The sequence below is a fragment of the Vespa mandarinia genome, chromosome 10, assembly GCF_050613455.1.
Source record: "Vespa mandarinia isolate Hongniang chromosome 10, ASM5061345v1, whole genome shotgun sequence".
NCBI lineage: Eukaryota > Metazoa > Arthropoda > Insecta > Hymenoptera > Vespidae > Vespa > Vespa mandarinia.
This window is the reverse complement of record NC_140819.1, coordinates 3665001-3692500: the sequence shown is the minus strand read 5'-3', so window position 1 is coordinate 3692500 and position 27500 is coordinate 3665001. Positions and strand designations below refer to the sequence as shown.

Sequence of the window (27500 nt, the reverse complement as noted above, 5' to 3'; positions counted from 1 at the left end):
TTTCTTTTTTTTTTTTTTTTCGTCATTTTAATGAATACAATTAAAATTGAAACATTCGTGAGAAATTCGAAATAAGAGAAATATTTAACGTCGACAGATATTCTTTTCGTACGAAGAAAAAGAGAAAAATAATATTTTATCATTCTCGAGATCGACGATAGCAATTAATCGTCAAAATTAAAATATAAAAACAAATGATGACTATTAATTATAGATAATGAACAAGATCGTAATAATTATATAAATTCTATTCTCGCGAAATAATATGATCGGAGAGATATCATACGAACGTGCTAATAATTAAACCGTGGCCAATTAATTCCTAGAAAACCTTATGTACGTACGTGTATTGCCATGCGGGCAATGATATTCAACGAGGAAAGAAAAAAAAAAAGAAAAAAAAGAAAAAAGACAAAAAAAAAAAGAAAGAAAGATAGAAAAAAAAGCAAAAACAAAAATAAAAAAAAAAAAAAAAGAAAATAACGAAAAAAAAGTGAGAAAAGATGGGAAGCACGAATTTCCCTAGAGAATCGCTTTTTGATACGGACCGACGAGAGTAGCAGCGTGTGCTATTCGAATCGAGCGAAATGAAAATGGTATATATGTATATCTATAGATAGGTATGTAGGTAGTAGACTAGGTACCTACGTACGTACGTACGTACTAGGTACGTTTTGAACGACTCGGAAACGAAACGAAACGAAACGAAACGAAACGAAACGAGACGAAACGAGACGAAACGAAACGAAATGGGCGTGCGTAGATATAGGTGAAGCACACGCTTTTCGTGCTTCAGCCAGTCGCACCCTACACTACCACCCTTTCCCAACCTTACCCCTTATTCCCTACACCTACGTACTTCGCACTTTCCTATTTTCCACGTCTCCAACGCCGATATCCAATATCTGTAAACAATGCTCGGCATTTATTCGATCGTTTTGTTTGAACGATTCGTAACTCGCTCCCTCGTTCCCTCTTTGACGTCGAGGCTGAAGAAGAAAAAAAAAAAAAAGAAAAAAAGAAAAAAAGAAGACAAAAAAGGAAGGAAAAAGCGCGAAAAAAATTACAAAAAAGAAACAAAAAAAAAGAAACAAAAGAAGAACAAGAGGAGAATTAAATGAAAAAGCTACGTGGGAGAAAAAAAAAGGGAAGGGAGGGGAACTGAAAAAAAAAAAAAAGAGAGGAGAAGAAATATTCTCGATGAAGAATGGCGTCAGCCGTGAGTTTTTTTTCCCCCCCATTAAATCCTTATTTCTCTCTCTCTTTTTTTTCTCTTTCTCTCTCTCTCTCTCTCTCTCTCTCTCTCTCTCTCGACGCGTTTTGAACACACAAACACACATACACACATGTGCGCTCGCCCGCGATGGACGTTCAAAATGAAACGAAAAAAAAAGAAAAAAAAAAAAAAGAAATATTCATTCCTTTGGAGCGTCACTCGCACGCGATACTTTTAAATCATCCAGATGAGAAACGCCCTACAAATTACCTACCATCGGGACTAGCTCCACCTCATCGTAACTCGTTCGCTAGACAAGTTTATTGCTTCATTCGTAATTCCCTTATTACTTTTCTCTGACTTCCTTCTACGGATCTTTCGATATCGATGTAGTCGACAGTAAGAAAGAGAGAAAGAGAGAAAGAGAGAGAGAGAGAGAGAGAGAGAGAGAGAGAGAGAGAATTGTTGGAAGAAGCTTCTTCATACTTTTCATTGAAGTTTACAAGTAAGTCGTGCACATGAATATTTCATTTCGTTGCAATGAGAGAGCAATCGCTGAGGTTTGCAGTTGCTTGGATATTTTTAATCCCTTAAATTTAGTTTATTTTTGTGCTTAACTCTCTCTGTGTTACGATTTAGAATTGATAGATTCTTTAAAATTATGGATTATTTCTTGCTATTTTTTTTTTCTTTTTATAGTATATTCTCTCTCTCTCTCTCTTTGTCTCTTTCTCTCTCTGTCTCTCTCACTCTCTCTCTTTTTTCTTTCTTTCTCACTGCTTTGTCTCACTCTATAGAACATTGATTGTTTATTTATAGCCAACGTAATAATAGGATATTTAAAGTGAACAAATTTTTTAATTAAAGAATAAAAATTAAGACAGAAGAAAAATTGACATTACTTTATTTCTTGATACGTTAAACGACATATTAAATCCTTTTAAATTCCTAATAACTAACTTGTAAATATTTATTTTAAATATTAGTATATTAGCTTAATTGATGCATATGTATGTCAATGTAATTTATATTTTAAGATAATATTCTTGCTTTTTTTTTTTTTTTTTTTTTTTTTGGAAAATTTTATTATCAATGAAAAGTGATTTTAAGAAATTTATTTTTTATATGCATACTTATAAATAAAAGAAAAAAAAGGTGATAAAACGTTTGATTGGAAACATTGATGGTACTGGCGTATAAATCTTTCTTATCTTTTGTGTATTCCTCGTTTCTTCCTTTCTCTCTCTCTCTCTCTCTCTCTCTCCTCTCTCTCTTTCTGTCTGTCTATCTGTCTGTCTGTCTTTCTTTCTTTCTTTTTCTCTCTGCTTCTCTTCATGAATTACGATCAAAGCATTTCCAATGACAATGCGAAGAGAAAGCGATAATTGCTTAACAAAGGGTCCCCTCCGTTCGTTGCATTCGTTGCGGTGTGTGAAAGTCAATTCGTTTGATCGACAAATATTTAACGTTAGAATAATCGTGTTGAACTACGAATCCCGAAACGGTGGCCTCGATGTTTTGTTCCAAACTAATTACGCGACATTTTTTCGTCTAACAAAAAAAAAATTCATTCTTTGCGATTCGTCATAAAATAACATCAAGCATGCAGATTTCTAATTGAAATTCATTCAAATTAAAATAATAATTTGTTAATCATTTATCATAGCTTGCGATTAAATAATGATTATTATAATATGTATATATATATATATATATATATATATATATATATATATATATATTATATATATATATATATATTATAATATATATTATTATAATATATATAATATATATATATATTAAAATAATAATTTGTTAATCATTTATCATAGCTTGCGATTAAATAATGATTATTATAATATATATATATATATATATATATATTTTTTTTTTTTTTCTTTATGAATGTAAAAGCAATAAATAAATCATATATAACAACGTGTATTACAAATGAAAAAAATTTTTTTTAAAAATGATTGGCAATATTTTAAATGTATACATTTTCGAAAGATATGCAAATCAGATGTTATTAAAATATTTTTCTACAAAATTTATGAGATACTTTATAACGTACATTCATAAATTTGATTTGCGAGGGAACTGTCACATTTGAACGATCGACGTATTACATTCATCTCGTTTCCGCTAATATTCGATTAATTATTCTACCGTATTGAATTACGTCAAAATCGACGCTGTAAATTTGATAGAAAAGCCCGACAGCGGTCCACGAGATTGTTACGTCGATAAAATCAGTCCAACGCGTTTGCTCTACGATCGTTTATTTGTCCCCTCTATAATAATCGAATCGTCTGAAAATCTTTGCACTATATTTAATTCAACGGAGAACGAATCGAGGTAGCAATAAATAATCCCTCTCATTTTTAATAATATTCCTTATCACATCGAGTCGTTATTTTTACATCAAAGAAGACATTAAAATTTAAAGAAAATCGATAAAGTGTACAATGATTTTTTTTCTTTTTCTTTTATCTTGTATTTTTTTGTTTTTTGTTTTTTTTTCTTTTTTTGTTTTTTGTTTACATGACAACGAATTCGTTCTACGAATACTCCAAAAATGAATTTGATTAAGTAATAAGACAAATAAAAAATTGTTATATACCGATCTTCCATTTTAATTTTCATTTTCAATTTTAATTGTCATTTCCAATCAAATCGTTCGTATAATTATCAACTTATAAGAACAGATATAAAAAAATATCGAAGAATCTTTTAAATTTTAATTTCTTATGTATACGAATATATATATATATATATATATATATATATATATATATATAATATATCGAATAGATAATTTATCGAAAAACAAAACGATCGATCGATTTTAACAATCGTATTATATTCTTATAAACTTCGTAAACTTCGGTTAAAGATCGACGGATATACGAATTTTCAAATAGAAAGCGCAGGATCTCTTGGCGATAAAGTTTCGAAATAGCAACTATGTCGTCGACGTCGTTGAATTTTCGAGGAAACTAACCTTTCTTAGACAGCCGACAAAGTTGTTGATCCCTTTGGCACCTTGCAAAGATCTCGCATCAGCACCACCACCAACTAGAAGTCGATCGCTCGCTAGACGTGTGAACGATCCTGCGGTGTGTCCGTGTTCCGCATAAATTCCATCGACGATGGCCGAAAGCTGAAACGAGCGATTTGTTTTTTCTTGAATAAATAAATAAATAAATAAATAAATAAATAAATAAATAAATAAATAAATAAATAAATAAATAAATAAATGAATAAAAGAATGGAGAACAATAACGGGAAGAGAGATATGTTTCTTTTTGTTTCATGATGCCTCTTCGACGATTGACATTAGAATTAATAACGATTGGAATTGTGTTTTACGTTTCAAAAAAAAAAAAAAAAAAAAAAAAGAAGAAAAAAGAAAAAAAAGGGAAAGGAAGGAAAGAAAAGAAAAGAAAAACAAAACAAAAGAAATAAGAAAGAAATGTAATGAAGGTCGAAACGATCGAAATAATGAATGCAATACTTAGAAACAAGAGTGGCTCTTCTAAACCCGCTCCTTTAAAAGTCCGATAAGGTGAGAAAGGTAGTATAAAAAAGTGTAAGGAAAGGAAGAGTACTTATCCTTATACCTCGTCTAAGAGAGAGAGAGAGACAGAGAGAGAGAGGGAGAAAGAGATCTTCTTGGTATCGGTGTTCCGTCTGCTTCTTCAAGAGAGGAACGCTCGACATCATATTTCCTTAAGTCCGATTTCCATGGCATCGAAATCCTCAGAGCGTCGTTCTTGAAGAAAAAACTACTTCTTTCTCTTCCTCTCTCTCTCTCTCTCTCTCTCTCTCTCTCTCTCTCTTTCTCTCTCTCTCTCCCTCTTTCTTTCTCTTTCTCTTCGACTCTTTTTCTATCTTATGCGTTACTTTTCCTACGTTAAAGTTTTAACAACGGAAGGAAAGTTTCGCAGTTCGAATCTCGGACGAATGTAAAGTGTATTTTTACGCTTCAAGAAAGAGAGCCAGTCTCAAGGACTCTATTCTACGATGATGATAATAATAAAGAGAGAAGAAGAAAGAAAGAAGAATAAGATAGAGATAGAGCGTACGAAAGAAAGAAAGAGAGAGAGAGAGAGAGAGAGAGAGAGAGAGAGAGAGAGAAAGAGAGATAGCTTATTATTTATTATTGAAATGAAACTAATTGTAAATGTGAGAAGATATTAATGCAATTTCTCGTAATATTATGCGTTACGTCGGATTAATGACATTTGTGGGAACGTACTCACTCTCTTTCTCTGTCTGTCTGTCTGTCTCTCTCTCTCTCTCTCTCTCTCTCTCTCTCTCTCTATTCATCTATCCATCTGACGTGCAAAGCTGGGGCCAGAACTTTTTAATTAAGCCAATTAATCCAACTCGAACGAGTTAGAAGCTTTCAGTCCTTTTTCGAGAAACGCTTGTCCTCTGGGATCGAAGAAACGAAGATGAGAGAACTCGTTATTATAGTTGCTAGCTTATCCCACGGAGAATATAATATCGAATTTACCGAACGGGGAGAAAATTTTCGGAAAGTCGAGCTTTCAGCTATTACATAGGTCGATAAGAAGAAAAGAGGGCTCTCTAGCTTTCGTCTACCACGAAAGACAGCTGAGAGAGAAACTTTTCAAAAGCTGGAAAACAAGCTGCTGCCTAACACACTGGTTTGGTATAAGAGTACTCGTAGATAGACAACCCCTCTCCCCTTCTTACGACAAAGTTTGCCAACATTTTCTAGTAGCGAAAGGCTAAAGACCATTCCATTACGACTTTCCTCATGTTTGGCGTCGATCGTCGTTATCTCTTAGTGCTTCTCTCTCTCTCTCTCTCTCTCTCTCTCTCTCTCTCTCTTTCTCTCTCTCCCTCTCTCCTGAGGTAAGTCTAATCGAGCAACTTTCCTCGAGAATGTATCCATCTTTAGATATATATATATTGCGGTTGTATAGCACCCTTCTCTCTCTCTCTCTCTCTCTCTTTGTCTGTCTCTGTCTCTCTCTTTCTATCTATTTATCTACTCATTAACCCTTTCTTTCCCTTTTTCTTTTCCCCTCATCTCTGCAGCTTCTCCCCTCTGGCCAACTTCCTCTTCCACCTCCCCTCCCGCCCCACCCCCACCGCCACTATTATAATTCTCATATCCTTATCTTCAACATTTAACAGTACTAAACGAGAAATAGATTTACCACTCTGTGCTCGAACTCCAAAGAGAATGCAAGATATCTATAACGAACTTTCGTTTAAACTTTCCAACCGAGAAATTCGACGAAATAGTTTACGTTTAACTCGTATAAATAAGAAACATACCTATAACAATGGTATGTATACATACTATGGTTTCCTCGTTAATTCGACCTTTTATCATTTTGATTGTTATCAATACGAGAACGAAACTATTTCTCTTTGCCGAACGAAATTGTCTATACTTTTGTCTTAAATAACGAACGGCGCATAGTCTTGTTTGCACGCTCTCGTCCTAAGTACCGTTCGTTTTCACTTCATAACTCTCGAAGATATCTATCTTTCGAAACCGTTTCCTCTCATCAGAATGAAAGATAGATAAATAGAGAGGGAGAGAGAGAGAGAGAGAGAGAGATGGATAGGTAGATAGATACAGATAGATAGATAGATAGATAGATAGATAGATAGATAGAGAAAGAGAAAGGGAGAGAAGAGTCGCAATGTAACCAGTGGAACTTACAATGGTAAAATTAAAGGTCTACTTCATCATTGAGAGATAGAGAGATAGAGAGACAGAGAGAAAGAGAAAGAGAGATCTCTCGAGCTTAGCCAACGAACTGAGAGGTAAATGACCGTGTTTGTGCTTCTAGAAGATTTCCTCGGCTCGATAAGCAGTTCGCATTAACTCTCGTACCTTTCTATTCTCTTCCCTCTTCTAAACTACTTCCGAGATCAATTAAAGAAAGTTCAGAGAGAAAGAGAGAGAGAGAGAGAGAGAGAGTTCGTACCATCAAAAATAATTTTCTATTGTGGGTCCCTCAGTCTGGAACGAAAGGTGAGTCTTAGAATTAAAAAATTTAATTTTTTTCTTGGCTTTTCTTTCTCTCTCTCTCTCTCTCTCTCTCTCTCTCTTTCTCTCTCTGTTTTTCTCTATTCCGCTTATATCTTTATATCTTTGTAAATATTTCTTTAATATCCTTTATGACGTTCTTCTATTATTATTATTATTATTATTATTATTGTTGTTGTTGTTGTTGTTGTTGTTGTTGTTACTCTTGTTATCATTATTATTTGCTTAGTTTATCCTAATTTCTATTGTTAAAATTACATCACCTTTGTTTTATTTTTTGTGTTGTTTCGTTCTTTACACACACTCATGCATATATGTATATGTATGTGTTTAATCATTTTAATATATATATATATACGTATAAAGAGAGAGAGAGAGAGAGAGAGAGAGAGAAAGAATGAGTATAGTATAGCACTATATGCAATAAATGTGATTTTTGTCTTTCCCTCTTTCTTTCTCTCTTGTCACTCGTAAGAACCACTCCTTTCTTTTCTTTTCTTCTCTTTTCTTCCCCTTTCGAGAGCATCGTTATTTCCATCCTGTCCTTCCATCCTTGAAATTTGGAGAACACTCGAGGAAAAAGTACGACGGGACGACGAAAGAGAAAAGAAAAGGCAAGATAAAAGAAAGGAGAAGAAAAGAGACAAAACGAGAAAGCAAGGGAAACGGGGTTGGTAAGGTAGAAGGGGGAGAAAGGGTGGGGATAGGTGGTTGACGAGAGGAAGGAAAGAGAAAATGGTCTTCGAAGAAAAAAAATCTATGAACTTGTTATGGGATCCTCCGGATATACCATTGTTCTCGCGGACGTTTCAACGATAATTGGATTATATTCGGGGATCTTACGGAAATCCTCTTATAATTTTTATAATTGATTCTCGCGATCGACGAGAAACTTTTTCGGAGTGAAAGAAAAGAAAAGAAAAGAAAAGGAAAGGAAAGAAAAGAAAAGAAAAGAAAAAAAAAAGAAAATAGAAAAAGAGAAAAGAAAAAAAGAGAAAGGAAAAAAAAAGAAAAGAAAATAGAAAAAGAAAAATATCGTTGGACATTTTTTTTTTTTTTTTTTTTCGTTACACGTACAATACATAAAGGATCGTCAAGTCTATTATAGTGATCTATCTCTTAGATCCATATCTACCTTTTTTTTTTATTTTTATCGCTTTTGTCGTTTCAGATATCGAGAACAGGGTAAGAAAGAAAAGGGAAAAGGAATCTTTTTTATAGAAGATAGCTCGAAGGATGGCCAACATTTTTAACGAGAGAATCGAGCCATCTATAACCCGTAACATCCTTGAACCAATTCTTTTCCAACTCTTTTCCTTTTTTTCTTTTTTTTTTTTCTTTCTTCATCCTTTTTTTTCTTCTTCTTCTTCTTCTTCTCTTTTACCGATCTTATATATCTCAGGGCATCGATAATCTTCTCGTCTTTTCGTTATGCGAGAAAACGATCCGTTCTAACTCTCCATCCGTTTCCTTCGATTTTTCTTCTCGTGATATCTCGAAGTCGCAAGAAAGATGCATCGACATATCAAAATTATTCCTACGTATATATATATATATATATATATATATATATATATATATACATGTGTGTGTGCGTATGTATATATACTTGTATGATATACAGATATATATATATATTTCGAAGAGGCATCGAGAAACGATTTTTAAAGAGAAAGAAACTCTTCGGGATACGTCTACTTACCCTGCAGAAACTGGTGATTGAGGAGATCTGAAACAGAAAGCGAAAAAGAATCAATCGAGAGTACGTGGGTATGAATTTTATTTCTATCGAAGTGATCTTTTTGCTCGGAAAAAAAAGAGAAACAAAAAAAAAAGAAAAAAAAAAGAAAAAGAAAAAGAATAAAAAAGTCTTGACACGTGAAATAAGGAACCCGTCTGATCGATCAGACTTGAAGAACTCATATTTCGAACTTAACAAATTTTATTCAACTCTTCAAACTCTCTTCTCCTTATCATTATCATCATCATCATCATCATCATCATCATCATCATCATCATCATTATTATTGTTATTATTATTTTTTTATATTTGCGATTATCATATTATAATTAGATTTCGAACGGAAAGAATAGAAGAAAGTAATGGAGAAAGTAATTAAAGGGACTTTATTTACTTACTGCTAATCATGCACCCAAAGTTTTTTTTCTTCCTAACTTAATATATTCAACTAATTAGTCACGAAGAATTCTCGTTTCACCCTTTGTTCCCATCTTTCGAACTCATGGACCATAAAAACTCATTATTTTCATTGAATTCAAAGTTCAATTCTCATGTCACCTTCGAATAGAAATTAAATGATAATTATCCCAATAGGATTCTGAAGCTTTTTCTTTTGTTTTCTGTTCCTTTTTCTTTTTTTTTTTTTTTGTTTTTTTTTTGTTTTTTTTCTTTTTCTTTTCATTAATCGACAACCGCAATTACACGTATTTATCATTAATTTTTATGATAACGATGAATGACCGCCGATACAATAGAAAATATATTTACGTGCGAGTCGTTGGCCAACAAAGAAGTGCTTTTTTTCTTTTTTATATATTATTTATATATATATATATATATATATATATATATATATATAAATATTAACGAGAGATAAAATTAAAAATTTGTATAAAATTGAATAACATCAAATAATGTTAGATCTTCTATTTTTACGTGATCCATCGTATAAATTTCTATATTAATTCGGAGTAATGATAAAGTTTATCCTCGAAAATCGATGTAAACGATATAGTTTTAATTCGATATTACTTCGACTTAGACCAATCATTATTCATTAAACTTTTTCATCAAAGTGATTAATACTTCGATACAATTATCTAATGAGAAATCAATGAAATCAGACTTATAGACTCGTTACAGTATAATATTTTACGAATGACGTTTGATCGTTTCAAAATGTAATGTCGAAGGTTAAATAGATTAAAAAAGAAAAAAACCAAAAAAAAAAAAAGAAAAAATACACCATTATGGCATTAAATGAATTCTATGTATCAATGTAATGAACAATGTTAATTGTACATTCGTTAAATCGAAATTTTCGTTTTAAGTGGAAATTTAAGGTTTAAACAGGATGATAGGACGATCGTTCCGCTTTATAAGCTTTCGATAGGCTTCTGATATGAGAATAGAGAACGGAATAGGACGCATCTACTCGGACGAAGCCGATGTCAATAGCACGGCAGGTTAGTCTGGTGTCCTCGTTGTTTGCCTGCGATCTACTATCTGCCTAATAGGAGTCTGAGCTTAGTACGAAGTCCGATGGACTTGCATAAGCATGAGCTTATTAACGGCATCGAGTCAATGAACTTTGGTTCTCGAATAATTCTGTCAATACGGTTGGTTACCGAAACGATCGACAACACGAAATTATCACCTATGTATATGTACGTATATGAGTATGCATGTCTATTATAATACGTCCAATCCTTTAGGAAATAATAAATGGGAGTTAATTACACGTACATATACCATTACTATCTTTAAATAGTGATTTATTAAAAAAAAGAAAAAAAAAAATCAACGAAAATAATAACTAAGATAATAATAATAAACTAGTGAAAAAATAATTTTAATAGATCTTAAAATTATCTACGAATATATTATTTCGTGAAAATGAACGCGAGACGTTCTTCTCGTATTAATTTTATTTTTCATCTTTTCTCGTTCAGACATTCAATTGAAATCAAATCAAATCAAATTCGATTCGAGTAATTGTATTCGAATTGATTCGATAATTAATGGGATTAAAAAGTTATCGTTTGGACGTACTATTGATTTATTTAAAATGATCTCAGTAGATCGATATCACGGTATAGAAAGAGAAACATTCTCAAGTAGTATTCTCCTTGCGTTTTCTTTCAGGACGTCGAGAAGAGCAAAGAAATGTGTATACGTTCGAGAACACGCAAGGAAGGAAGAAGAGTCCTCTCGCATGTCACTGAATTGCTATAGTATGTATTCACGTGTTCTTTTTCTTTGCCTTCTGCATTTTTCCATTTCTTCTTCTTCCTCTTTCTTCTCTTTTTCTTCTTTATCTATTTCTTCTTTCTACCATCTCTTCCTTCTTCTCTTTCGCTTTCTTATTTACGCTATGAAAAGCTCGCCGACCGGAAGTAACGGCTCGTATTCGTACACGAGAAAAGTGTACATATATATACATATATATATATATATATACAAACATATATTGTATGATACTCTGTTAAGGATATTTTTTAAAAGTCTTATATATGCGAAGTGTTTTGTGATTGATGATAAAATTTTTTTTTATGAAAACGATAGTGTCATTTAAACTAGAAAAAGAACTGTCGAAATTGTCGAATAAGATTTTCTTATTTCTTATTTCTTGACTTTGAATAATGTTCAATAGTAAACATTCACCGTCTCTAAATAAAGAACAAAGTTATACGCAGACATATACGTAGTAGGTAGGTAAATAAGTAAATAAGTAAGTAAGTAAGTAAGTAACTAAGTAAGTAAGTAAGTATATTATATCATAGAATAGTATAGAAAATATTTCGTTTTATTTATAAAATCTGACTAGGTAAAATACAAAGACAATAAAGAGATTTTCTCTATATCGTAATCGATATATATATATATATATATATATATATATATATATATATATATATATTTCGTCTTATAATAGTCAATCTAGGATAATATCGACATAACTCGATCGTAAATTTTTTAACTATCGACTTATTTCATAGAATTTAAAAATTTCCGATAGTAAATGTAATTGTTTATAGGGCATATACATACATATATATATATATATATATATATATATATATATATATATATATATACATACATATATATGGGGCTTAGCCGTAGTTGAAGCCTGACTATAAATCAAGATTTCGATTCGTCGTCGTTCGGTTAGGTCACCTATGACTTTTCTATGCATCGATAGGAACTAGTCGACTTTACGCCAACCGATAGGACTTTCAGGCCCTCCTCCTCTTCCTCTTCTCTTCGTCTTCCTCCCTCCTATCCTTCCATCCTTCCATCCTTCCTCTTCCCCCTCCTACTCCTCCACCCTTTTCCCACCCCTTTAAGCTCACGACATCGTTCGCCTCGTGGAAACTCGCGAATACCAGGAATTCTCTATCGAACTGTGCCATCTCGTGCGTCCGTTCCTCGTAAAACTTCCTCGTCAAGTTCGACCTTTGAAAAATTCCTTTAACCTTTCACTTCTCTCTCACCGCATAGTCCCAACCTTTTCCTCTCTTACTCCTCATCCGGCGTTAATACAAACTCCTCGTTCCACCTCTTCCACTATCCCTATAACATTCCTCCCTACTGTATTTGCTCACCTTCGCTCATCACTCTACGCTAGTACGAGTTATTTATTATTATGAAAATCGTCGAGTTCCAGTTTAAAATATATCAATTAAGAAGGAATTATTATTATTATTATTATTATTATTATTATCATTGTTATTATTATTATTATTATTATTATTATTATTATTGTTGTCGTCATCGTCGTTGTTGTTATTATTTTTCTCATCATCGTAATCAACGTAGTTTCTTCTTATAACGTTCTCGTTTGTTTTGAGTTTGATCCGATCAACAAAATTCGGCCTTCAAACGGAAATCCTGGCCGACATTGAGGTAGAGTAAACGTTCAAAGCAGAACTGAATTTGCATGTTTCGCGGAAGTACCGACTGCTTACATCAGCCCCCGTACTCGACTAAATCCAGCCAACCTACTCGGGGACGCATTGCTGTAATTTAATGCGCCGCACTTGGTGGTAACCTTCGTTGACGAACGCCGAGTTAACGTGAAAGTTCTCTTATGCAAAATCATGAGATTTCTCTATCTCTATCTCTCTCTCTCTCTCTTTCATTCTTTGTCTCTCCATCTCTGTCTTTCTCTTGTTCAATTTGTTTAAAACTATCTCATCTTTGTTATTGCTTTTCATATTTATCGATTCGTCGACAGTACCTTATAACAATGTATCTTGTGATTGCATTTTCATAATACAATACAATTTAATATGTTTTGCATGTATACCTAATTGTTTCTTTGTAAATAGAAAAAAGAAAAAATATACATATACATATAAAGAAATTTATTTCATATTTTTTAATTTTATTAATATAAAATGAGTTTAATTTTAATATATTAAGATGTAAAAGAAAATATTTCAAAAAACGTTTTTCAAGCGCAATCTGCATAATTGATTTTACCATTGTTACCACATTTCGACGTTTCAATTTCGACGATTTTTGTTTCGATGAGAAAGCATAAAACTTTATAATGTTCGACGTTTTTAATCGATTACGTTCTTCGGACTGAATTCATCGTGAAAATGTTTCCAGGCCGTGTAGGGTAACCTTTTACCAATCATAAATGAAGTTACTACGAACGAGGTAATCAAGCGGTAGTTCGAGTAATTTTGATAAAAGGTCAATTTTAATGATCGTGTTATTAGATAATAATACAAATCTCTCTTTTCTTCCTTCTCTCTCTCCCTCTCTCTCTCTCTCTCTTTTTTTCTTTCTTTCTCTCGACTAACTAATTTTTATTAAATTGACTTTGAAGGAGTTAATATTTTTTCTTTGAATTTTTATGAACTTATTTACTATATACTGTACTTGTTCAAATCGTAAAGTCATAAAATTTCCCAAGAGTAACCATAAAAACCATTCGTTTAAAATTAACATACTAATGGATATAATAATAAATGAGAATCTGATTTAAAAATGGAACTAATTTTTTGATTTTTTGACCTTCCTTAATATCCTTTAGTTCTTTCATATATATTGAGTCACAATACTATTTTTATTTTTTATTCTCTCTTCTAAATCCAGAATTTAAATGTTTATTCCACAAAATAAATAGGTACATATTATACGTGAGTGCAACGACGTGGTAAAGAGAAAAAAAAAAAAAAGAAGAAAAAAAAAAAAAAGAACATGAAAGAAAAAATAAAAAATGCAGGAAAAAAAAATAGAAAAAAAAAGAAGAAGAAGAAAATGGAGAAAAAATAAAAAATAAAAAGAAAAGATAAGAAAAGGAAGAGGAAAAAAAAGTTCGCTCGACGTGCACGTACTCGAATGCACGCAATTTTGATTAAAGTGCGAGATCGAGTAGCGAAAAGCCGTCTACTATGCACGCGCTTTCATATAAATATTATGAAAATATATGTGTGTATATGTATCTGTGTGTTTATGTGTGTGTATGTGTAAATGTAAGTGTATACGGAAGGATAGTATGCATCCCCCTGAGAAAGTATTGCCGCGGGTGATACGAAAGATACATCGTAGAAAAGTCGTGAGTAAGACTCGAGTCGAAGAGAAATTTTCAGTGGAGAAACTCCGTAGAGTCTTTTTCGAATCAAAGTTCTATCGTTGGAAAGAATTCGAGGAGATTTTTCTCTTCGAAAGGGAGAAAGAGATCGGCCATGCCTTGAGGACTCTTTCTCGGATAAATGCCTGGGTTTGTCGCAGTTATACGATCGGAAGGGATAAGAACGATCGAATTTATACTTTGACTTTATACGAAAGATCCTTTGTGAAAATCTTTACAAGATGCTTCTTCTTTTTATTCTTATTCTTATTCTTATTCTTATTCTTATTCTTATTCTTATTCTTATTCTTATTCTTATTCTTATTCTTATTTCTTTTCTTATTCTTCTTTTTTTTATTCCTTATTCCTTTTCATCTTTCTTTTTTTTTCATCATTTATTTCTTATTCTTAATACTTGAATTTCATTCGATAGGAAGGAACGATGGAAAAACGTTGCTGATCTCTAGATATGCATCAAGAATGAAAGAGAGAGAAAGAAGAAGAAGAAGAAGAAGAAGAAGAAGAAGAAGAAGAAGAGAGAGAGAGAGAGAGGGAAAGAGAGAGAGAGAGAGACAATATTTTAATGGGATTTTTCCTCAAACTGATAGCTCCTCTTTTATTTTCCGATATTTCAGCTTCCCCGTGAGACTCGCGCGATCCGGTTCGATATTATCCCGATCTGATCTCATAGTCCTCTCACATATAGTCATCAATCATAAAACACGTCTCGAAAGTGGAACAACGATCCTCCCCCTTATCCTCTTCCTCATTCTCATCCTCCTCAACCTAACCACCCACTCACCCACCAACACTCACCCTCCGGCGAAATATCGAAAGATCCTCATTGACGTTTAGTTCGACGTTCGAAAGCAGAAGTCAGAGCAACCATGGTAAAATGCTAGCGGATCAAACGAGAAGGTGAAATAGGAACGATCAAAGGAACGATTTTGAATCGAACCGAAAAACCGACCGACCGACCGACCGACCGGCCATCCGATCGACCAACCAACCAACCAACCACATACTCCAGTCACAGGAACTACCTACATCCCTAAGATTAGAAGCTTCGGCGAATCACCTTGACGAGCAAATAACTTGCCGTCGTAACTCGCGTTAGATTTCCCTCGACCTCGATCGTTTACGAGTGGCTCGTGGTTTTACTCCTATCGAATGTCCCATCGAGAAGGCAACGTCAAAGCTGAAAATACTTGTCCTGTTCGATCAAATGTTCTCCATCGAAAGAAAGAGATGGAAGAGAGATGATGGTGGTTTAAAAAACTCTCTCTCGAAAATTTTAGATGCGTTTTGATTTAAAAAAAAAAAAAAAAAAAAAAAAAAAAAAAAATACAAAAATAAAAGAAAAAAAAGAAATAAAAAGGAGGATCAAAAACTTTAATGACGCCAACGAAATTCTTCGCTTTCGTTTCTTTTTCTTTTTTTCGTTCGTTTTAATTCTTATCATATAGATTTTACAACGACAAAATAGGTCACTCTTCTTTAATACATTTTCTCAATGAAATATAACGTCACGTTTCTTGATTATAATTCATTCTATCGTTGTGAACTTAAAAACGAGTCGGAGAATGTGTTCCCTTTGTGTTTAAATGGTTTATTTTTCTTTATGAAAATATACGAAACCGTGTACCGATCATTTCCACGTTTCGTTGCACAATGCACGCTTATAATCGCAACTGCAGTCATAAAAATGAGACGAAATTATCGCGTGAGACACGCAGCCTTTTACGCGGTGAATACAGCTTTTTAATCTACACACACATACACACACACACACACATACACACATACACATATACATATATATATATATGTGCATACACGTGTACATGCATATAATATAAACACATAAGTATAGGACATACATATTAAAGTAAAGGTGACTTGTCAAAACGCGACAAGTGAACTTCTGATCAAATTGACCGATCATTTTTATCATAATCTTTAACATTCTTACAGCAACGTTATAAATGATTAATTACAAATTTATCATAGGACAACATTTATACTCGGTATACTTAACGATAATGAATTGTTCAATTACGTTATTAACCGTAAAAGATAAAAAAAAAAAATTTAGAATTATTTGAAAGTTACAACGCAAATGCAATGGCAGACGCATCGAAGACGCATAAGCGAGATGGTGAGTGAACTAGTTAACGCGAGGAAAGAAGAAGAAGTGAACTTGTCTACGTACATACGAACCGATCAGACAGATTGAAACTGTCAAACTTTCGACAGAGAGTTCAAACTTTCCTGCCATGCCTTCCGGGCATTCTGTTCTCTGTCCGACACACTGTTTGCGGTATCATGTAACTCCTCTTCCTTTTTTTCTTCTTTCTTTCTTTTCCTCTCCCTCTCTGTCTCTCTCTATTTTCTTTTCTCTCACTCAAATTCTCAATCAATCACAGGATTAATCCATAAGCATTTACGTATGCGAAAATACGTATATTATTAATTGTATTTAAAGATATTAGAATGTTATAACGTTATTTATTAAAATGTTGTAAGAAAATGTTGTATATAGAAAAACGATATATTGGTCGATGCGCATGAGGTAGAAACTATATATTAATATATACGTATGTATATTTTATATGTACATATTCAATTCGTGAGAAAATATTTTTCAAAGTTAACGATTCTCTATTGAAATCGTACATCGTGAAAATAAAAAATTTGATAGGCGAATAAAAACTCCAAAGTGCACGAAAAATGCAGTATGCTTGATCGATAAGGTAGGAATCTGAAGCTCAATAAATTATTGTTTCTCGCGTATCGTGTTTTCTTTTTTTTTTTCTTTTTTTCTTTTTTTTTTGAGAAACTTTATTTATGAAAAAAATAGACATTCGATAATTGAAGTTTTTTTTTTTTCGTTAAAACGTTATTTTATTATAGATCTAAGGATTCTTTATTCTATTAACAAAATGGATTTAAACTTTCAATATTTCCAGACAATTTTGTTTCATAAAAATCAACTATGATTAATGTAAAAATATAATATATAAATCGTGTCTATAAATTATAATTCGTAGTAAAATAAAATATATTATAGAATAGATAACCTGTATGTTAAGAATTATTATCTAATATGTTAAAACGTTATTATATATTATACTTAATACGTGAATTAATAAATCATGTAAAATTATACCATATTATATATGTATATATATATATTTATATATATTTATATCATGCAATACGTAAAGTATTTATTAATTCACTTATTTAAGTTTAAATAATTTCAATGGATTTATTTTTAAACGAATTAATTAAAACTTTCCGTATCGTGAAAATAAAGTATATATATATATATATATATATATATATATATATATATAAATAGTATAGTATAATATAGTTTTATAAAATACATATACATGTACAATATATATCCACAATTGTAAAGAATCAAAAAGCAAATTGGTGTGAAATTCGTCTATCGTAAAAGAAGGATCAAACGGAAATAGAGATAATTTTCGCTTACGAGGTTCGAACAATCGAATTAACCCTTGATAATCGAATGCTATGTCTCTCCCCTTTTGATATTGTCTGGCGAGTCACGTAAAAGGAAGTAGGACAAAATGGGGAACAAATGGTAGTGTGGTAAGAAAGAATCTCGAAGCTCTTCTAATATCACTTCCACGAACTTTCGATATATTCTATCTGGTGATACACACGAACAAAAAAGGAACATAACAGTCGCTTCAATAATTTGTTGGGTTAGTAAAGAATAGAAAAGAACGAATCTCTTAAGCTCTTGTAAGATACTTTGAAGATAGTAGATGGTAGATAATAAAGGATGATCTTATAAGAAGAGTTGGTATCTTCTGTACTTGTTCTTTGTTAAATGAATCTACTGGTTGTATGTGTATGAGTATCTATGTGAAACGTGACATGTATCAAAGTATGTTATACTAAGCAGGACGATTTAAGGGCAACATGTATATGTGAGAAGGCGTTTTGCAAGAGAATTAGGTCGATCCTAGTATCCAGCATATAGACCAGTTAGCGTTCGAGGTAACGGCGCATTGGATAATTTCCCTAAGCACACGCTCGTCGAACGAGTTGATCTCGATGCGACATAATCTTCGAAATCGGTTCGATGTGTGTAGATATATGTTGGTACATACGAAAACATACAGATAGATACATATATATATATATATATATAGAGAGAGAGAGAGAGAGAAAGAGAGAGATATATAGATGTATCTATATATCTGTCTCTATCTATGGACGTAGATATGGACGTAGATATGGACGAAATTTAAGCGTCTCTAGAGTGGTAGGAAGATACCATTACGGTTGGGGAATCAATTAACGAGCTTTCCTCTATAATTGTTCACGATGCGTTCTGGTCAGCAAAAGTAAGGATAGCTACGAATTATAACACTATTTAGCATAATCTTATTCTAAGGAACGAATAATATTATATTCGTGTGCTTATCGTATCGTATAGTTGGCGAAATGGTTAGACAATCAACTGTCAGACAATTCTGGCCAATTCATTCAAAATCAAAACCCAACGATGGGTCATAGAGAGTCGATCGATAGATACGATAGAGGGAGGATCCAATGATCAGTGAGCTATACTAGCTACTGCTTTAGAGGTTCGCGATAGCAATGCGTAAATAATTACGTTACCCTATTCCGTGGCACGTAATACGCAATGAATACCAGTGTACACCCACCGCACTAACGATATTACTGTCACGTTCATTCGACGATCTATTTAGTTTAGGACAACGATGCCCGCATTAAAATTTATCCCAATTTCCATCTATCAAACGAACCGGCTATCAATGTAAATGTCATGCTTTTATACATATGTATCCGTGTTACATACATATATAATATTAGATATATTAAATATTTATATAGAGAGTGAACCAAAAGTTCCTAGATGGGTCAAATGTAATACCATCGTGGTATTTTCCGCAATATATATATATTTTTTTTCTTTTTTTTTCTTTTTTTTTTTTTTTTTTTGTCAAATCATAAAACTACAAGACTAGGAGTAACTCTTTCGGTTGGTCGGACAAAAAATTCTCGAAAAAGTGTAATCGAATTGTTAAAAAAATCATCGATGAATTTTCGAACCATGTAGAAATTTTCGCTCCATTCTGTATGTATATATATATATATATATATATATATATATATATATATATACATATGTATATATTCGTTACGTTGTATTCACAATATTCTCTATCTCGATCGTTAATTTGTCCTCAAGATAAGCTAAAGACTCGGATTACGTGTGCAGTTCTATCCGGCATGACTATACATATACGTAAACATAAATAGAGAGTTATATAGAAACGTGCATGCCTAAAGCTTTACGTACAAAGTAATTACATACAAATAAAAGAAATATGTGAGAAACATTGTGAAGTAAAAAAATAAATAAATAAATAAATAAATAAATAAATGAAAACAAAAGACAAAAAGAAAAGATAAAGAAAAAAAGGAAAAATGGGAAATGAAAAGTTAACAATTAACGAACCTCTTGAACCTTCCTATGAACGATGATTTTATGCCATTGGTTGTCGTCGAACCTAATTCTGGCTGGTTTGATATGTAGATCGAGTCTCCCTTTGGCCAAAGTCATCCCAACGGCGACACCACCGTCCCTAAGAGACACGGTTAGGTAATCGTCTCCCACTCCTAAAACAGAAACACCATCGTATGCATATTTGTATCTATAATATATAGATATGTACATATTTATGTATATTATACGTGTATCGAGTCTAAATCTCCAATGGGTTCTTCCATTTTGTCAGGTTAGAAGAAAATGGAGAATGGAGAATGGCGAAGAAGAACAGAGTTGGGCGTGCTAACGGAAGATATAGGTAGGAGAGGGGATGGAAGGCGTGGGAGGATAGGAGTCGACGAGTCGGTTGCTTTTAAAGCACACGATCGTGATCGTACGCTGATTATTCCACGGATCTGTGGTTAGAGCTTACTTATAAAAGATGCAGACGGTACTTTGGGCTTAATTGCCAGTCTACCAGCGGGAACACATTTGCATGCGCCTAAGTTTATTCACGCGTGTATCGTCGACGTTTAACGGGAATCGTTCTAACTCTGACGAAAAAAAAAAAAAAGGAAAAAGAAAACAAAAAAAAATAAGGAAAGGAAAGGAAAAGAAAAGAAAAAATAAAATTATTTGATTTAGTACTCCTCCTCGGATAAGCTTTTTCAGTCAGGTTTGATCTGAAATAAGAAATGCGCCTGGTTGCACGTGATAGTAGACAAGACGTATAAATCCAAGATTTATAGGATAGGTATACTTGCTCGGGCGTTGAGAGATGAGTTTAAAAGTTCGCCTGAAGTATCCAAACTCCGATGTAAGAGATTATTTACGATACGTCAGAGTAGTAGGTAACCGTACAGTTCCGCTCGTATCCTCCACGTTGTATGACAACGGGTTTAAAAGTGTTACGTGTTTACGTTCACGTCAAGATCGTTTACGGTTGATTATTATACGTTTTCGTTTCTTTACGAAGTCGATGGATATTAAAAAAAAAAAAAAAAAAAAAAAAAAGAAAAAAAATAAAGAAGAAAAGAAAAAAAAAAGAAAAAAAAAAAGAAATGCGAATTAAAAAGTAATCGCGTTATCTTTAAACACGCCTTCCATGATAAAATTTTTACACTTTCAAATATTACATATCTACGTACGTATACATATAAATTTCCTATATCTATCATACATTTATTAATGCATTTACTTTTATTACCGTATTTTATTACCGTCCGTATAAATTTGCATATATATATATATATATATATATATATATATATATATATATATATATAAAGGACACAGATATATATGTAAAAATATAAAATCGAGGCATCACCTCTAACTCTGATTTCTCTGAAGTTAAAATCATATAGAAGGTAGGTATATATAATCTTTTTATATTGCACCACGGGGACTCTGAATTTGTTTCGTCCATCCTATTCGACATAGTAGTCGCATTGCAGTCGGTGATCCCTAAGCTCTCGTCTTGTCGGTAGTCACGTCTCGTTCATGTCGAGAGAGAGAGAGAGAGAGAGAGAGAGAGAGAGAGAGAGAGGAAGATGGAGGGAAGGATGAAGTAAAGGAGAGAGGTTTAGCCGTGTCTTTTGCCGTTCGAAAGAGAAAACCAGCCGATACTCTTCGCTGGAGTTCTGGGCCAAGCAAACAGGTAGAAGGTAAAAGGTTAGCGAAGAGAGAGTTTAAGAGGTGGCCAAAGGTAGGGATGAAGAGAGAAGGGGGCATATGGGCGTGTGGTGGGGGAGTTTGTGTGGAATGAGATGGAAGGGTTGCACCTTCGCCGCAGCTGCAACTGCATCGCACGACTCGAAAGCAATATATATCGCCATGGCCGACGATACGATGCGCGTTCCGCAATGCTGTATCGCATACGGTACAAGCTCCGCTTTACTTCGCTGCGTTGCATCCGCAGTATTCTCTTTCTCTCTCTCTCTCTCTCTCTTTCTCTCTTTCTCTCTTTCTCTCTCTCTCTCTCTCTCTCACTCTTTCTCTCATGGCCGCAACGCTAATTTGTTCTCAAGATAAGCTAAAGACTCGGATTACGTGCGCGGTGGCCGGCATGGTTTTGTCCAATGGTAATTGCAGCATCCTACCCATCCCATTCGTTCTTCAACTTTGTTCCCGTTGTCTGTACGTATTCATGTATGTGCATATTTATTTATGTATATATATATATATATATATATATATATATATGGTTGTGTATATGTGTGTATGTGTATGCATGTATATAAACAGAGCAAACATTCCAATCGAGGCGCAACTCCCTTTTGAAACTCTTTCCATATCTCTCTTTCTCTCTTTATCTCTATCTTTCATCTACTTACGCATCGATCTTTTTCTCTTTTTTTTTTCCTTTTAGCTTTTCTTTTTTTTTGTTTGTTTTTTAACTACTGCCTCCTTCTCTCTCTCTCTCTCTCTCTCTCTCTTTTTTTATTTATCCTCTTCACGCGCAAGCAAACATCCTTATTTCTCTCTGTAGAAGCTTTTCCAACCAACTTTCCACGTTTTGACCCATAAAACTTCGTATTAGTATGCCATCTATATCGAAAGGATATCTTTTTCGTATCTGTTATATAGGATGTCTTATCGGGTGTTTTGAACCAATGAAATTTTTATATCTATCGATATATTTTCTATTTTTTCTTTCTTTCTTCCTTTTCTTTTCTTTTTCTTTTTTTCTTTTTTCTTTTTTTAAGATGTTCTCTTTGTCGATGTTTTTATTCGAAAAAAAAAAGAAGAACTTTCATTAATATCACAGAGATATCATTCTTATTTATATCTACGTAAGCAACAAGATTATATTCAATATGAATATAATTTCTAAGATTGAAAACGGATTTGAAAAAGAAGACGAGTTATATTTTAATATATAACACGTTTATGTGAATTTTAAATTTTAATTCTCAGGACTATAACGTAGAAGAGAGCCGCGCTTGTCATCGGTATTCATGTGACATCATAACTCGGAGATACGGGGAAATAGCTTTTCGACCTTCCGGAAAATACATATATAGGTATAAGAACGCATATAGAATCTTATATAACGGGAACTGTCACATACACACACATACACACACTCGTATCTACCTATTTATTCCTAAATGTCTACATAATACAATGTGTTTTTTCTTCTATGATTCTAGGCTCATAAAACACTCTATAGTATCGATCTCGATAACGTACGTCATGATAAATACGAGCACCCATACTATCATAAAAAAAATGCAAACTGATACATACACACACACACACACACACATGCTTATTCATATGTATTCCTAAATATATGATTCAATGTACTTTTTCCTTCTTTATTTTTTCTTTTTTTCTTTTCTTTTCTTTTCTTTTTTCTTTTTTTTTTTTTTTTATAATTCAAAACTTACAAGACACCCTATAAGTTTCGATCTCGATACTTACATCAGAATACTTATGTATAGGATCGATAAAAACACGAACCCATCATACTTTCTTTACAAAACGTTACAACGTTACACGTCGGATCGTTGAATGTATCCGATCGAGGAAAGTAATATCGCAAAGACGATAGGTACACGATGGAGATGATGCACGCTTCGACGCGTCCCGAAGGACTCGGCCTCCTTCGAAAAGCACATAGGCTTGTTTGTTTTTCCTGGATGCGCCAGTTATACGATGTACCTACATGCGTACATATATGTCTTTTCCATAGGCACGAAATAAGAACAGAAGAAAGACGCGGTTTATGCGTCCTGATTTTTTTACGACGTCGAAACGTCAAGCAACGTCGGGTATTCTCTACGGTTTTGCTACTTCCAATCGGGAGACCTTCGACCTCCATCATTGTGATTGCATGTCAAAGATAAAAGCCAGTGTACATACGTTCTTCGATCTTTTTCTTTGTTTCTGTCCGTTTCTCTCCCTCTCTCTCTCTCTCTCTCTATATATATATATATATATATATATATATATATATATATCTTTTTTTGTATTTTCATTTTCCACGAGATCCAATACCCATGAGATTATGCGAAAAGGAAATTAGAATTACTATTCCCCACTTTGGTTACCGAATTTTAAATATGCAATGAGGAATATTACGTTTAATATGGACGAGGTCGACGCGCTTAAAAACAACGAAACTTAATTAACGCGTACCGCATTTTAAGAAAAAAAGATAGAAATAAAAATAGAAATAGAGAGAAAGAGAGAGAGAGAGAGAGAGAAAGTGTGTGTGTGTGCATACGTATATACGTATGCTAAATTTAATGCATAATGTTGTTAATCAGTAACGTAAACCTCGACGGAAAGATACTGACGTATTATTTAGTCTATTCGAGAAAATAAAATCGTATAGGTATATATGTGTATGTATGTTTTTATGTATGTACATATATATATATATGTATGTATTTATACACCGTAAATACTTACCGGAGTAAAAGAAAAGTCCATTAGGTTGTCTCGTCTTAAATTGAAGTCCTACGGATTCCTGAGTACTTAATATGGGATCCCCTTTGCTTAGATCTATCGTAAGGTATTCTGTTCCACGAAATGACGCCTCCGAGGGTACTTTGTCTGCAATCAAAAAAGAAAAATAAAAAACGTTTCTCCCTTAATCATACCGATTAAATAAATGGATATATTCAATTATATTATCGTAAACATTACATAGTATTCGTTATCTTAGAAATCATTACAAGTGAGAATATGACATTGTAAAATATTATTTTTCTTTTATTTCTTTTCTTTTTTTTTTTTTTTTCTTCCATTAACACCAATTAAATACCAATCTTATTAGTGATACAATTTTAAATCAATATAAAATAATTAATAGTTAATATAACGTTAATATTAATAAATGATAATTATTATAAATGTTGTTTATATTTGATATAAAGAAATTTGTAAATAATAAATCAAAAGAAATGGGATATATGGTAGAATGTAAAAAAGAAAAAGAGAGAAAAAAAACCAAAAGAAATAAAATCGATAAGATTATCGCACGACTATCTACGATATAATGCATTTGTTAATACATTTTTTTAATCAATACGTATATTAACGTAAATAGTTCCATTGAGAATATTCAAGTAAAGCAATAAAAGTTCCTAAGAACACATAATTGAGTAAGTGTTTTGTAATTGAGTAAGTATTTACACAGTTACCAATCGATTAATCCTAATAAATCTTTCATCATATTTTATATATGTACGTCGGAATAAAAGCTTTCTATTGATCGATAGTTCTTTCTCTAATATTATGGAATATACAAAAAAGACATTTTAATTGGAGACATTGCGTCTCGTCGCATAGAGTCTGGGTTACGTCTGGGTTGCGTCTAGATTAGAAGTAACCCTTTCCCGGACATACCTTTTTTAATACAAGCTCGTAATTTTTAATTGAGTCTTGAGACGTCTGATCTCATCTTTCTTCATGGCAAGACCCTTGAACCCATCTGCCTTAGGTAAAAAAAAAGAAAGCGAGAGAGAAAAAGAGAAAGGAAGATCAACGAAAGGCGAAAGAGAAAAATAAAGAGAGAGAGAGAGAGAGAGAGAGAGAGAGAGAGAGAGAGAGGCCTCTCTTCTCATTATTTTCCACCTAGCTATTGTTACCGTGCGAGCAAACAAAAGTGCACCTTGGCGGATGGTGCAAAAAGGCCATAAGACGTTGCTTAATGGCTTTGGCGAATAGCCAAATCGCTGCCACGAGCTTGAATGCACCGAGTTGCCGATTGAAATGTCCATTACCGCACCGCAAATCATTCACCGATTCGCTAAAGAAGTTAGTGAGATACTTTTGTGTATATATACGTACGTACACGTATACATAGTTACCATTTATATACTTTACTTTATTATCTTTTTCCTTCTTTCTTTCTTTCTTTCTTTCTTTCTTTTCTTCTTTTTTCTCTCTTCTTTTCTTTTTCTTTTTTTTTTCTTTTTTCATTTCCTCTATTTCAAGATGTCCGAAGTTCTTCTTCAATCGATTGGACCGAATTGCCACGATAAGTCTGATTCTATTTTATCGGAGATAAATTCTATTTCTTCTTAAACTGACGTCGATATCGAAAAAGAAAGAGAGAGATAGAGAGAGAGAGAGATAGAGAAAGTGTGTGCGTGTGTGTGTGTGTGTGCCAATCAGAGAATACAAAATAAAAGATAGATCTTTTATTATTCTCGTTAACGAACTCTCGTATCGAATTATTTTCGTTCGTAAACGTAAAAAGATAAAAAAAAAAAAAAAAAAAAAAAAAAAGAAAAAGAGAAAGAAAAAGAAGAGGAGGAAAGAGGCAGGTGGGGCGAGGGTGAAAAAAAAAAAGAAAATCATAAAACGCGTCGAGAATAAAGGGAAGCAATACAATAGGCAATCGGGGTAGAAGGTTAAAGAGAAAGAAGGTATTTTCACGGATGATGCAAAGCTTTCAGCTAAACAACGTTTCTTCGCTTTTGACTGAGAGACGGTAATTGCATGCGCAGCCACGCGTAGAAGCTTTCCTACCTTGAAATAGAACATCGTGTGTACTCGTCATTAAACACTTGAAAGGTTAAAGTAACTGTGATCCTTTTTTTTTACCTTCCTCTTTTTACCTCCCCCAATTTTTTTTTGCTATTTCGACGCAAGTAATTCTCTCCCTCCAACTCTCTCACACTTACTTCGACTCTCTCACCCTCTCTATTAATCTATCTATCTATCTCTTTCATTTTCCGTTCTCTTTCTCTCTCTTTCTTTCTCTCTTTTTGAAATTAATTATATTATAATAACATAAAAGAGAGAAAGAGAAAGAGAGAAAGAGAGAGAGAGAGAGAGAGAGAGAGAGAAAGAATTTTCTCTTTTTTCCCTCGGGATTGTAATCGAGATGTCGGGAAAAATAAAGTGAAAAACGTCAGAGCCGGAAAAGAGGTATCCACTGCGGCACGAATTTCGAATAGTGAGTATGAAAGAAAGTTTTCCTAACGTAGACGGAATTGAGAGGAAGCTGACGAATAACGAGATGATGATGGTATGGGACGGAGGTTGTAGGGGGGAGAGAAGGGAGGAAGGGATAAGGAGGGCGGGATTGGTACGGAACTGTGTGATGGTTACAGCGACGAGAAGAGTTGAAGAGGTGATAGTAGTGAGGCGTTGGGAGAAGGTTGTGGATGGATGAGGAAGGAAGAGCGAGCGTATGAGCGAGTGATGATGGGAGGGAGGGTAAGGTGGGGATATATCTCCCTGTGAGGGGAGTTGAAGCTTTCGCCAAAATTCACGTAACGACGTAGACCGCGTTACGTTAGCGTAGTTTGCGTTAACACTATTCTCCAGTCACGGTACCGCAGCTCGGTACGAGATACGTCCGGAGGAAGGCTGCTAAAGCTTTTC

At 33.2% G+C, this 27500-nt stretch overlaps 1 protein-coding gene across 11 annotated transcripts in view; it reads right to left on the bottom strand.

The window, feature by feature from the left end:
• Positions 1 to 27500, bottom strand: part of Nrx-1 (neurexin 1) — a 261548-nt gene that overhangs the window by 118156 nt on the left and 115892 nt on the right. For all 11 annotated transcript variants that reach the window (XR_014982659.1, XR_014982660.1, XM_035876972.2 and 8 more), the window contains 4 exons: positions 24573 to 24716; positions 20121 to 20281; positions 8962 to 8988; positions 4224 to 4382 (listed from right to left, as the gene is read on the bottom strand). Coding sequence is in view for 9 of the 11 variants with exons in the window: in XM_035876972.2 (XP_035732865.2) it covers positions 4224 to 4382; positions 8962 to 8988; positions 20121 to 20281; positions 24573 to 24716 (491 nt within the window). In the remaining 2 variants the exon portion in view is untranslated. The remainder of the gene's footprint in view (positions 1 to 4223; positions 4383 to 8961; positions 8989 to 20120; positions 20282 to 24572; positions 24717 to 27500) is intronic.